This window comes from Zootoca vivipara, chromosome 2, assembly GCF_963506605.1.
Source record: "Zootoca vivipara chromosome 2, rZooViv1.1, whole genome shotgun sequence".
Classification (NCBI taxonomy): domain Eukaryota; kingdom Metazoa; phylum Chordata; class Lepidosauria; order Squamata; family Lacertidae; genus Zootoca; species Zootoca vivipara.
The window spans coordinates 33,214,928-33,228,069 of NC_083277.1; the positions used below are offsets into that span (position 1 = coordinate 33,214,928).

At 43.8% G+C, this 13,142-nt stretch overlaps 1 protein-coding gene across 3 annotated transcripts in view; it reads right to left on the reverse strand.

The window, feature by feature from the left end:
• CRBN (cereblon) overlaps nt 1-13,142 on the reverse strand; it is a 47,446-nt gene that overhangs the window by 16,762 nt on the left and 17,542 nt on the right. Inside the window, exon 1 of one of the 3 annotated variants that reach the window (XM_035106600.2) lies at nt 8,587-8,724. The exons of 1 other annotated variant lie outside the window; for it this stretch is intronic. In XM_035106600.2, coding sequence (XP_034962491.1) covers nt 8,587-8,653 — 67 coding nt within the window. In that variant the 5' untranslated portion in view covers nt 8,654-8,724. Of the gene's footprint in view, nt 1-8,586; nt 8,725-13,142 lie in introns of those variants that run through there. One more of the 3 variants, XM_035106601.2, reaches the window with a different exon arrangement.

The following is a 13,142-nucleotide window of genomic DNA, read 5'->3' on the forward strand; positions in this document are numbered from 1 at the left end:
ACGGGTAAACATGGAGACACAGGTGTGCTGCCAAACCTCTCCACTGTGTCATCATTACCACCTTCAATTAATCTGATGGCAAAGATCTGGAGCAGGGAGCCTCCTCTACTCATGGAGATTCCATGCACAGTTTAGAAAACCTCAGACAAAAACTAAACTATGGGGCCAAGCACACTTTCATAGGCAGGGCATTCCAACATCCCTTGTGCCCACCAACCATACATCAGATGATGGGAAGACAAACTGGAAAAAAAATCTTTCTTCTTTGGCCAGAATTTAATTTGAAGAGCTTGTTTAGTTGTGATTCATGTTGCTACCTCCATTCTAATCCCATGGGTTATGGCAAATTAACCTGAAGGAAACAACCCGCACAATTACATTTAAAAATACACAGCTGCTCAGCTGTTAGGTGAACAGGCAAATTATTTCACAAAAACTACAGTCCATAATAGTACAAGGCCAGATGGAGAGTGAAACACAGTGTGGAGCAGTACGAGTGCATCATAAAACATGGGCGGCATTTCTTGACTAAGCTGTAGAAAGCTACGTCATAAAGTGTAGGTCTGTTCACCCCACCTAAACAGCAATCATTACTCTCCAGAATGTAGGTCAAGCTACAAGTCACCATGATTAGCACAGCTCAGCCCCCAAACTCAAAGAGATGCCTAGGATCAAGGATAGTCAATATGGTAATGTCCGGATAATGCTGGATTGCAACTCTATCATCCTTGACTATAGGTGATGCAGGAAGTCCAAAAATGTATGGATACTACATTAGCTAACCTTGATCTAGAGTCCATGAGGATGATGAATGATTCTACCTTGCCATGACATTCCTACATCGTTTTAGCAATATGAACAGTATTAGCTTACCATGACACATTCAACACACAAGGTAAATTGAAATTTACTGTGTTGATATTTTAAGACCGTCAAAATGACACTTCTTTCCCTGCACTACTGTTGCAGAAGCAGCTATAACCAAATACTTAAGATTGCTTCTGAAATCTTAAAATGCTGGTCTCATATTTTCTATGCTGTTTGAACACAGAAGAGCTCATCACCAACTTTCACATTTCATAAAGAGTTCATCAGGTTATGTCACCTTTCAATAATTTTTTATAGGCCCATTTGCAGAAGGCAATTTTATCTACATTCCATTGTAAAGCTTTCCTTTGAAGCTTGATCAAATGGTGGATACAACCTTTAAAAGGTGCTGCCATTTACTTTTAGCATGTTTCATTCTCAAGACCACTTCATGTTAAACTCTGTTCTGTTTCTCATTTTCACTTATTTTAACACAAAAAGAAGTGGCAGCCTAACTGTGCTGCATTTTGGCTGAGGGAGCCTAAAGCCTGTGAAGAGCGATGACTCATCTTACTGCAGTGGCACAATGGAAAAAACCCATCACTTCAGCCTATCCTTCTCAGATGCAAGACAAAATACAGGTGGATGAAGGCACCACACATCTTGCCTTCTATCATCTTAAGATGGAAGTGAAATTACACACATATTTTAAGATATTTTAAATTAAGGCAAACATCCAAAATAATTTCCAGGAGGGTAGCTGTGTTAAATGTTGCAGCAAAAAATAAGAGTTCACCACAGAAGCTTGTGCCATGTATTTGCTGTTAGTGTTTCAGGTAACACAGTATGGTTTGCTGTTGTGGAGAACAACATACTTTATTTATATTTGAAAGATTTATATTTTGCAGGATATGGATTAAGAAGTTCATTTGTCATTAGTCTTGTGATACTGAAGTTCTCCTTTTGATAACTGGGGAATAGTAATTATGAGCCTGACACTTTTGCGTGTCAGAGTTTTACAGAAAGGGCAGAGTCACAGTCTTTGATTATACATTTCTACAACACAGGACAGCATATTCAATGATTGGAGAAAAGTCCTGAAGGTTCATAGCAGTGGGTTATGTACCAACCTCAGGTAAAACCAGCAAAACTAATAAAACGCTTGTGTGTGCTTTAGACAAGAGCAGAAATGTACTGTACTGTACAGTGGTACCTCGGTTTATGAACACAATTGGTTCCGGAAGTCTGTTCATAAACTGAAGCGTTCATAAACTGAAGCGAACTTTCCCATTGAAAGTAATGGAAAGTGGATTAATCCGTTCCAGACGGTCCGCGGAGTAACCGTTCATAAACTGAAGCGAACTTTTCCATTGAAAGTAATGGAAAGTGGATTAATCCGTTCCAGATGGGTCCGCGAAGTACTTAAACTGAAGCGTTCATAAACTGAAACATGGGTGTAATTGGTTCCGGAAGTCTGTTCATAAACTGAAGCGTTCATAAACTGAAGCGAACTTTCCCATTAAAAGTAATGGAAAGTGAATTAATCCGTTCCAGATGGGTCCGCGGCGTTCATAAACCGAAAATTCATAAACCGAGGTGTTCATAAACCGAGGTTCCACTGTATTGAAAAACAGCTAAACAACCTCTTGCATCAGGTTGGGCTTAAAAGTGGATCCAAGATCACAGACAGTAGATCCCAAAACACTGGCACTACTGCTCTAATTAAATCATCTGCTCTAAGAATGAATCTCCCATGTTATCTATCAAACTTTCTTTGGCTACTAGTATCCATGGCATGGTGAAGTTTGCTTTCTTCCTGCTCTCTGATGATAGTGCAACAAAATCTATAGAGATGGTTACCCAACTTCCAAATTAAGTTGCACTATAAGCAGAGAGCAGGAGGAAAGCAAAGTTCACCATGCCAAGGGTGCCAGTAGCCAAAAATAGTCTAATTGCTCAATACAAATGGTTCAAGGAATAAAGCCAAACTACATACTGAACAGAAAGCCAAGTTGTCTTTACTCCTAGCCACGGTTTTATGTAAAAGCAATCCATTCTTCCATATGCAAACAGTATGTGAACTGAGCATTCCTCCCTGAACACTAGACTAATACTAAGAAGTCTTCCTGCAAGACTGATTGCAGTGTTAACAGTCGTTAGCAGTCATCAGTAGGTTTACCACTCCTGTCACCTGGTCGCCCATTCCCACCACCCTTCTGAGTAATACCCCCACCCTCTGACTATTCATAAGGGTCTGGTGACTTCTGTTTCAGTGTATCTGAAGAAGTGTGCATGCGCATGAAAGCTCATACCTATGACAAACTTAGTTGGTCTCTAAGGTGCTACTGGAAGGAATTTTATTTTTATTTTTTATTTTGATTTAACATAAATTCTACATATTAACTTGCAGCCAACGTAGTTCAAGAAAACAGCTGGAAAAACAAGTTTAGTCACAATCTTTCCTCTTTCAGTTTCATTCTTTAAGGATAACACCTACTACAGTATCCATGGAACCAGCCTATTACATACGACTAAGCAAAGCATGCTGTTATCTCACTTCATCCTTCCTCATTTCCTTTCCACCTTTACTTTCTTGCAACCATCCCAAAATGCCCAGCAGCTCACCTTGTTCATTTCCTCTCTGAAGTATATTCCAAGTGAAAGCTTTTCAGGAAATGCGACTCATTCAACAAAATGATATACTACTATTGTTAACTTGTTTTTAACACATAGTAAGGAATCATTCTGTTCTTAATAAGCAAGGAATTGTTTTGGTTTCTAACCTAAACCCAAGGAAGAAAATAATTTTATTGTGAACTATGTATTAAATCTGACTGTGCTTGACACCTCATAACTAATGCATGATTTTTTATTTAAAAAATGCTTACTTTACTGCTAACGATCAATAATGTGTGAAGTAAAAACCCCTTAAATAAAAATGAAAAATATAAAGTCTGAGGAGGTGAGCAGATGCTTATAATCGAGGCATCATCAAAAAGACCCAGCTGTCACCCCTCTACATGGTATGACATTGTACAAATGGGGTAAATGGGGTACAGTGTTCAGCTGAAAGCTGGTAGGCCCTGCAAAACAGCAAACAGCCTATGGTCAGTAGCTAGCCCCATTCCTGTTGCAGATGACAGAGTGTGAGTGTCAAAGAGTAGTTTTCTACTAATCTCCACAAAAATAAAAAAGATAATGCTCTACTTTTTCCAATTAGAAGTGGTCAGAATTTTCCCCCTTTCCTTATTTCTCAGTTTGAAACAGGCAGAAAATTCAGCTCCGCCCTCCTAACAGAGGCTGCCTGAATATTGTTATTTGTGCATACATTCATACAAATAAGCACCATCTTTGAATTGCTCCGGGTGACAGAACCACCAGTCTTATGACCACAAAATCATGCACATGTAATATTAAAGGATTAGTCAATGGAACACAGAAGCTAATGTAGATAGCCCTTTGTCTCTTCTCTTATCAAAGTAAATCAGTAATTGTTACCCTACGCTACCTTCTCTTACCACTACAGCACATCCAACTGAAAGCTATTCAAATAAAATACATATGGTCTGGTACAGACATATTTTAAACAATTTGGGCTTTTAGTTCTTTGTGGTTTTGTTTTTTTAACAGAATCAAAATTTATATTGACTACATAAAACCCTATATTCATCACAGCCTCATTTGCTCATATGGCACTTTCTCTTTCCTCACAGAACAGTCTCCTCAGCAGCCATTTCAACTGGTCACTAAAAGAACAATTATGTAACTTAACTTCAAGAAACAGCATGTTCATTTTCTTGTTTCTCTTTCCCTCCCTATTCCTTTTTTACTGAATCTATTAAAGTGAAAGTCCGCAGGCCAGGACTCTTGTTCTTAAATCTCTGTATAGTACCTAGAACATTTTGGGTGCTTTGTAAATGATGAATAGTAATTTTAGAAACTATTGTGAACCATTCCTTATATCATCAATCTCCCCCCCCCTTTTCCTGGTGCCCTTCTAATATCTCCTTATTGACTCTACCACCTGTGCCACTGTCACAACCATATTTGACTATTCTGCTCCCTTAAGCATCTTGTTCAAGAAGCTACAGCCACAACAGCAAAACATTCATCAATTAATTAATTACCAAACGACCTTTCAAGCACATCTGGGAGAAAGAATTCCCCCTTTATCAGTGCTGCTCAAACTGAAGAACCAGGGCAAGCACATCAGTCTGCCATTATACTAAAGCTAAGCAGCCCTGGGTCTGCTCTGAGTTTGGATAGTAGGAACCTATGTATCCATATTGAAAAGTAGGATGTAGCTGTAATATGCAAGAAGCCAATCCAAACCCAAAATCTGCTGGGATGAGCAAGTTAGGATCTGGCGGATCTCCAACACAGCCAGAGATGTGCTAGTCTAAATCCCTCATCCCAGCTCAGGCAAGACTAGAGCAAGTCCTTCAAAAGGAGCAATCTAGGAGCATACAGCAGGACTTGGCAATATGGAGACTGATGCTGGAGCCTATCTCTGTTCCGCTCAGTTACGTGACCTAGCAAATCAGCAGTACTCACACCAGAAAAAGGTGCTGTGTGACAAACTCTCCTTTAAAAGTTTGTTTCCTTTCTGCCAGGCTTGGACTGGCTCAGCTAGCAGTGGCCTCACTCCTGGATGGAGTTTGGCTCTGGTGTACTTTCCACTGGCTTAATTTAAACTGGCATAAATTATGTTGGCTCCTCCCCCCCCCCTTAGAATTGCTCGCTTAGCAATGCAAATTCCTGATAAGCCCAACTAAAAATGGTGGTTGCTCTGGTATTGGCCCTTAAATCAGTGTCACAAATACTTATTCATTACTGCCTGAGACACTTTACCAAGGCAAATTGCAATGATTTCCAGGCCCATCTGAGCCATTTTGAATCTACACATATTTTCTCCTCTTTTTCTTTGGAGGCTGCATACCCGCACCATCTCCTACATGTCCATTGAAGCAAACTCTCATTGCTGCTGCTTCCATTACATGGGAATAGTTAACAGGTATGGTTAGTGCTACTGAACTATGAAGAGAAAACAATATTAACCTCATAAAAAGGGCCTAGCATTGTCAGCGGCCTTTCCCCCAACTTCACATAAAATTGCATGCTAGTTATTACAGAAACAATAGGAGAGTAACCATACTCCTTACTGTTATAGATCTCCCTCACTCCGAAATGTTAGTACACAGTCTTGCTGCCTCAGACACAAGCCTATATTGTTTTTTGTTCCAATGTCAAAAGCCCCCATGTCACATAGTAAATCCAGTTTCTCTTCCTACACCAAAAGCCTTCCTTTTGATAGCATTTGGCAACTGGAGAGAGATCCTGCCGTTTTGAAATATTAAAACATTTAAAAATATGATCACATGAAGACTGTACCATGTGTACTTGCATTTATTAAAAGAAATACTCCTTCGCGGCTACCACCCCCACCCCCCAAACCATCAGGCTCTGTACTAGAATCAGTGCTATTTAACTTTTCCAAAAATATCTGAATTCAGTGGGGAGCAGTGAGGTAGCCAAGATTTGTTAGGATGGTGAAAACTCAAGAGGAAATGTAAAGTGTTCCAAGAGGTTATCCCAAAACTGGAAGCAAGAACAAAAGAGCAAATAGATTTCAATGCAATGGGGCTGGGGAGGTGGGGCTGTTGAATCCTAACCAATAGGGCAATACTTCTCCTCCATGGTATGTGTCAAAATACAGATCACTAGCCTCTTAGCAGGCTGATAACTTTTGTGAGCTTATCTAGGTCCCCCATAAGAATATAACCACCACCCTGCTGGAACAAAGGTCCATTTACTTCAGCATCCTGTCCTAGTTGGCCACAGGATATTGTGACTATTTAGAATTTCTCGGTCATTGACAGACAACATCACAGAGATTAGTTATGGCAGCTTAAAACAAAACCTCACAATTCAGAGTGATCGACCTGTTGGAGACACATCAATGGCATCCATCTGTTTTGGGAGAAAATTGAATGCGCCTCCAAGTGTGAAGTCAAATTGTTGTGTTAGCAGCACAAAAGTGACCTCCCTGGAGCGCAAGCCTGGGAAGTGTGTGTGGAGGTCCTGGGCTACCCAAATGACAAGACCCCCTACTCAGTCTCACTGATGGGGGGAAACAGAACAGTATATCTGGCACCAGCTTGACTGCATGAGTTGCCAAAAGTAGGCATACAAGGTGCCATCCAACCACCTTAGGGACTCCACTCTGGATTCTGTGTAAGGTTTACTTCTTAGCTTTACACCCCATATACCCCTGGGTGACACACATGGGACAGATATCACAATCACTTGGGGACATTTGGCTGACTATTGTTTGACAAAGAAAAGCAAATTTTAATACTACTTTACAAGTCTGCACTGTTGCTACTATACAGCACAATGTTTATATAGTACCGTAGTAGCATATTTGTGAATACTTGCCACAAGCCCTTACACATTTCCCCCCTTGTTCCAGTTCCTTAAATTGTAATGGCCTAGCCTATGTCTCACACTGCTGCTTTTGGTTCTTATTCTTGTTCTTGGTTCTCATCTCTACCAGCTTTCCAGTACCATGTTGCTTATTCTCTTTCTGCCCCAGTGATACAATATTTCCCGCCTGACTCCATTCCAAAAGCCAGATCCCTCACCACCCAATGTCACAAACACTCATCCATCTTCCTGCCTTTACTGTTTCCTCGCCAAAATATGATACCTCACTATTACTCCAGACTCTTCTTAATCTGTGACCCCTGAAGATTTCCCCTACCCTCTCAACACTTCTGCTCTCTGTCCTACCTCAAGTTCCAGGCTCCAATACACTCACAAGGCCACAACAACATCCCAGGCCCTTGCCTCAGCGCCCACACTTGCGCTTTCCCCTTTCGGTTCCTTCAGGTCACCATCTCCATCTTCGCCCTCACATTTGGAACCAAGGATTGCAGCCTCGGTTCCCTGGCAAGACTCCTATGCCTTTAGCGGCACCGGAGAGAAGCAGAAACCTAACTGGAAAACTCCACTGCATCCTCCTGCAATCTGTCCACCTGTTTGCTAAGTTGCTTAAGGAGTAGAGAGGAGCGGTTCCAGATGTTCCTCCAGCTTTATGCAAGCAGACGGCAACAACGGGATGCTAATTCCTCCCAACCCAGTCTCACTGCCTTTGGATTGTGTCAGCTCCTCTCTCGCCGTACTCAAGACACACCCCACTTTTCCAACCTAAGGCCACCCATCCCAGGCCCTGTCCCCGCACCCACCACCTACCGGAAGGGCTCCAGTACCCCATATTATCTGGGTCTCGCCACCACCTCTTCCCCCCACCCCACCCCCAGTACATTGGGTTTTTCCTTCCCCAATTCCTGAAACTGCCAGCTCTCACTCATGCCTTGCCCTCTCCCAAATCAACTCCAGTTCCTAAAAGCCCAAGCGCTGCGGTTTCCTTAAGAGTCTCCCCGCTTCCCAGTTCCTCTGCTTCCGATACCCCACCCCCTATTTCCTTCCTCTCGTCCCCACAAACCCCTTTCCCCCACCCCACCCCAACTGTCACAAACCCCCGGCCCCCTCACCCCACCCCACCCCACCCTCCCTCCAGGAAGCGCTTCGGGACCAGTGGCCTTTACCTTGCCCGAGCCTTATTCCCCCCCCCCCAACCCCAGCAGCGCCCCATTTCTCTTTTTGTCACAAACTAGGCTCCCCCCCAAAAAAAATCTCGGGAGACTTCGCATGCCCCCCCGCCTCCCCCTACCCTTAAGAGGCCCGCCCCCTCCGCCCGCCGGGAGCGACCATTACCAGGAATGAGCTGCAAGTGGTTCCCCATGTTGTTATCCTGATCTCCGCCTCCTTCGTCTGCGGCCATCGCTGTTTACCCGGAGAGGAGCCTGGGAAGGCGCCGCGAGGAGGGAGGGGAGGGAAGGAGGCGGCCCTTGCAAGGGGAGCTGCGAATCCGGCGGGGGTGGCAGCTGCTTCTAGCGACCTGAGGGAGCGCTGCACCTTCCTTACTGCTGCTTCTGCTTCCTCAGAAATGCCCCCCAATTTATGCATTTGCAGAAATTGCTCCCCAACAGCAATCGCCGCTTCCCCTCTTCGGATAGGAACCGGGTGGGTGCAAAATACAAAAGATAAAGGGCGCTTGAGGACGTTTCGGCTTTTTGTACTGCGCGGCGTTTTCCTTTCTAAAGACATCTAAAGAAGTGGTGCTTTTGAGCCACCAAACCCATAGGGAATCCCATAACTCTTTTCTGTCTGTGGAATGGAATTCGCTACACACACACACACACACACACACACACACACACACACACACACACACACTATTCTGTGCCATTACAGATTGCATTACAGACAGAAACCCAACCGGTGACGCTTTTCGCGTTAGAGGCACTTCCCCTAGTTTGCCCACTAAATTCCTGGAACTCACAAAAGGCAATGTGTGTGTGTGTGTTGAGGAGGGTGGTGTTGGACAGTGAAGAAACCCTAAATGTGAAATTGTTCAAATATATGTCTCTTCTGAGACATAGCTACTCTTCAATAGCTACTTCATTATCCTCACCAACACTCTGTACGGCCGGGGTTGGGATGCCAAATGTGGCCCTCCAGTTCTCTCGACTCTGACCTCAGCACTCTCACGCACACCCACTTCTGTCCTCCCTGGGTGCTTTTGCCTGGCTAGCAAATGTTTCCTTGAACATAAATGCTTTCTGGCTGCCTGGATGGAGGATAGAGAAAGGTACACATGCAAGTGCGTGTAGAAGACACATTTATTGTTCTGATCATATCTACAAGTTCCACCCACCCATGATTGATATGCGCCCCAGAAGGGAATGTGGCTGCAGTGAGGTTAAGACTCCCATTTTAAAGATGCAGAACTGAGGCTGAATGAAAGGCATGTGATTTGCCTGTGGCTATTTAGGAAGTTGATTGCTGAACAGGCATTTCCAGCACACCAGCCTTCTATATTTCCATGCATAGTAAGCTGAGGACTGAAGTGTGGCGCTGTGGGTTGAACCACTGAGCCTAGGGCTTGCTGATCAGAATGTTGGCAGTTCAAATCCCCACGATGGGGTGAGCTCCCGTTGCCTGGTCCCTGCTGCTCTTGCCAACCTAGCAGTTCGAAAGCACGTCAAAGTGCAAGAAGATAAATAGGTACCGCTCCGGCGGAAGGCAAACAGCGTTTCCGTGCGCTGCTCTGGTTTGCCAGAAGCGGCTTAGTCATGCTGGCCACATGACCCGGAAGCTGTAAGCCGACTCCCTCGGCCAATAAAGAGAGATGAGCGCCGCAACCCCAGAGTCATCCGCGACTGGACCTAATGGTCAGGGGTCCCTTTACCTTTACCTAAGCTGAGGACTAAAGGACTACAGGTAGCGAAAGTGAAATCTGTACATGGCATAGATGTCCCCCTCCCACTAATGTTTTAGCTACATATACTCAAAATAGTTCAGAACATATTTGCCCACTATGAGATATTGCAGGAGCACTACAACCATGCAAATATGTGGTACAAGATTAAGAAATGGGTCCCCAAATGCATGTTTGGGTTAAAAGTGGGTCTTGGGTCCAAAAAGGTTGAAGATTAGTAAAGGCATATCATCTGCCTTGTCACATTGGTTTTCTAAACATGGGTTTTCCTTCCTTCCTGCTGTGTCATTTGTCACTTGAAAGCTAGCTTTGCATTCCTTTTCTAACATAACATAGACCAGAATAACTCATCAAGAAAAAAAATTGTCATCATTTTCTGTGCACTAGAGAGATCACTAGGTGGGGGTAGGGGGTGGGGGGAGTTGGCTCACAAATAAATATATCAGCATTTTACACACATAACTGCCCAGTCAAATATTAGCTAACTGCCCTGTGGATGTAAGCCTGGATTTGACGTCTGAGCATTGGTATTTGCAGATCACTCCAATTTATGAATGCATTCATGTGTATACATGCAAGGGAATAGAGTACACTGCTGGGTTCCTGGTGCTAAGCGATGACAGAGGTGGGCAAAGCCATTTGATTTCCAGAGATGCACTTGGATGTTATATCAACTCATTCACTGTGATTATCCAGAGGACCACTGCCGGTTGACCCCTATGTTATAAAGGCCCAGCTAGCCTCCACTGGAAGTTGGACATTTAGTGTCGTTGATCACATGCTGTGAAACATTCTTCCAGCAAAGATTTGACAGGTACCCTCACTTTTGACCTCAGGAGTCTCTTGAAGACCTCATGTAGACAGACTTATGTAGCTGTTCAAATGTGTGTGTTTTTTAAATTATTCAGTCATTTAAGAGTCTATTTCTTACTGCTATTATAGTTCACTCTATACAGGGCCGGCCCTACGGTAAGGCTGGGTGGCGCAGGGCCGGCAGGGGGCGCGGCAGGTGCTGCGAAACGAGGCGGGGGGCACCGGAGGTTTCTTTGCGCCAGATATGCTTAAGACGGCCCTGACTCTATATATTGCTGCACACTATCATGCTATATTGTTATAACTGGCAGCATATAAATACTTTTATACAGTAAATGTTGCAGTAGACGTGAAAGAGCAAAAATATAATGGGCACAATTGAAACCTGGTGGAATGGAAAGAACCAGTCAGATACAGTTACATTTCCGGATACAAACTCTGTAGAAAGATCAGTGGAGATGGAGGTGGTGTCTCTCTGTTTGCCAAAGAGGGCATAGAGCCCAGTGCCGGATTTACGTATAAGCTAAACAAGCTATAGCTTAGGGCCCCACTCTTTTGGGGGCCCCAAAAAATTTAAAGGGAAAAAAACTGGATGTACATTTCCAAAATACAGTATAAGATAAAAAACAAATACATACAGCAAGTGTTTTGTTTTCGTAGGCTCCTATGATGTAAGTAATGGGCCCCGCCTGCTAGCCTACTCCCTAAAATATCACTGGTTAGATACCCAGGTGGCGCTGTGGTTAAACCACTGAGCCTAGGGCTTGCTGATCAGAAGGTCAGCGGTTCGAATCCCTGTGACGGGGTGAGCTCCCGTTGCTTGGTCCCAGCTCCTGCCAACCTAGCAGTTTGAAAGCAAGTCAAAATGCAAGTAGATAAATAGGAACCGCTACAGCGGGAAGGTAAACGACGTTTCCATGTGCTGCTCTGGTTTCCCAGATGCGGCTTTGTCATGCTGGCCACATGACCTGGAAGCTATACGCCGGCTCCCTCGGCCAATAATGCGAGATGAGCGCGCAACCCCAGAGTCGGTCACAACTGGACCTAATGGTCAGGGGTCCCTTTACCTTTACCTTTTAGATACCTATTAGGTACATAAATTACCATATAGCATATATTGTTGACAATTGTTGTTGACAAAGGACAGCTGGACATATAAAGGGCCCCATTACCTTCAGTAGCTTAGGGCCTCATCAAAGCTAAATCCGGCTCTGATAGTAGGCTTGCCAGACTCAATAGAGGACAGGACTTCTGTACCTTTAATTGCCCTGCTCTCTTTTGAGTCTGGAAACCTTAAAGAGAAACCAGCAGACCCTTTGCTTGGAAATTAAACAAAGGGCCTGCTGGTTTCTCTTTAAGGTTTCCAGACTCAAAAGAAAGCAGGGCAATTAAAGGCACAGAAGTCCTGTCCTCTACTGAGTCTGGCAACCCTACCTGATAGAGCCCAACAAGCTAGAAATCCCAAGAAGGACAGACTGCTCCACAGAATCTTTGTGGGTGATGATACCATCCCTCATGAGTACTAGGGACATTCTGTTGTGACACTGATCTGACTCAGCTGGTAGAGCACGAGACGCTTAATTTCAGGGTTGTGGGTTCGAGCTCCACGTTGGGTGAAAGATTGCTGCATAGCGGAGGGGTAGACTAATGATTCTCATAGTCTCTTCCACTCTGCAATTCTATAATTCCCCTGAGCCAAATGTTCAGGGTGACCTTGGAGGCCGAAGGAAATAAAGGAGGCATCTAAAAGAGAATATTCTCTAGTAATAGCAGTTCACTTGGGAACATGATTGCTGCTGTCCCTAATATTAGGTGGTCTCACCTGTTGTGAGGGTGATCCCACAGTGGGGCAGAATTCAGATTATCCCTGTGCACCCACAAAACTTCAATATAGTCACCCATAATTATAGCAATCAATTTAGTAACATATGTTAATTAATAGCTTTTTAAAATGTATTTTCTATTACAACTACAACCAGGGAATAGTATCCGTCAGCTTCTGACTTTTGGATCTCAGTAAGAGGACAGTGACATTTAGTAGATGAAACTGAGACACTCTTTCAACACTCATTTTCATTTAGTGGAAATCCAGCAATCATCGCATAGAAAATATGCTCTATGGCTAATTAGCATCAATAGTTTGAACATGTGCGTGTGTTCAAACATGAAACAAATT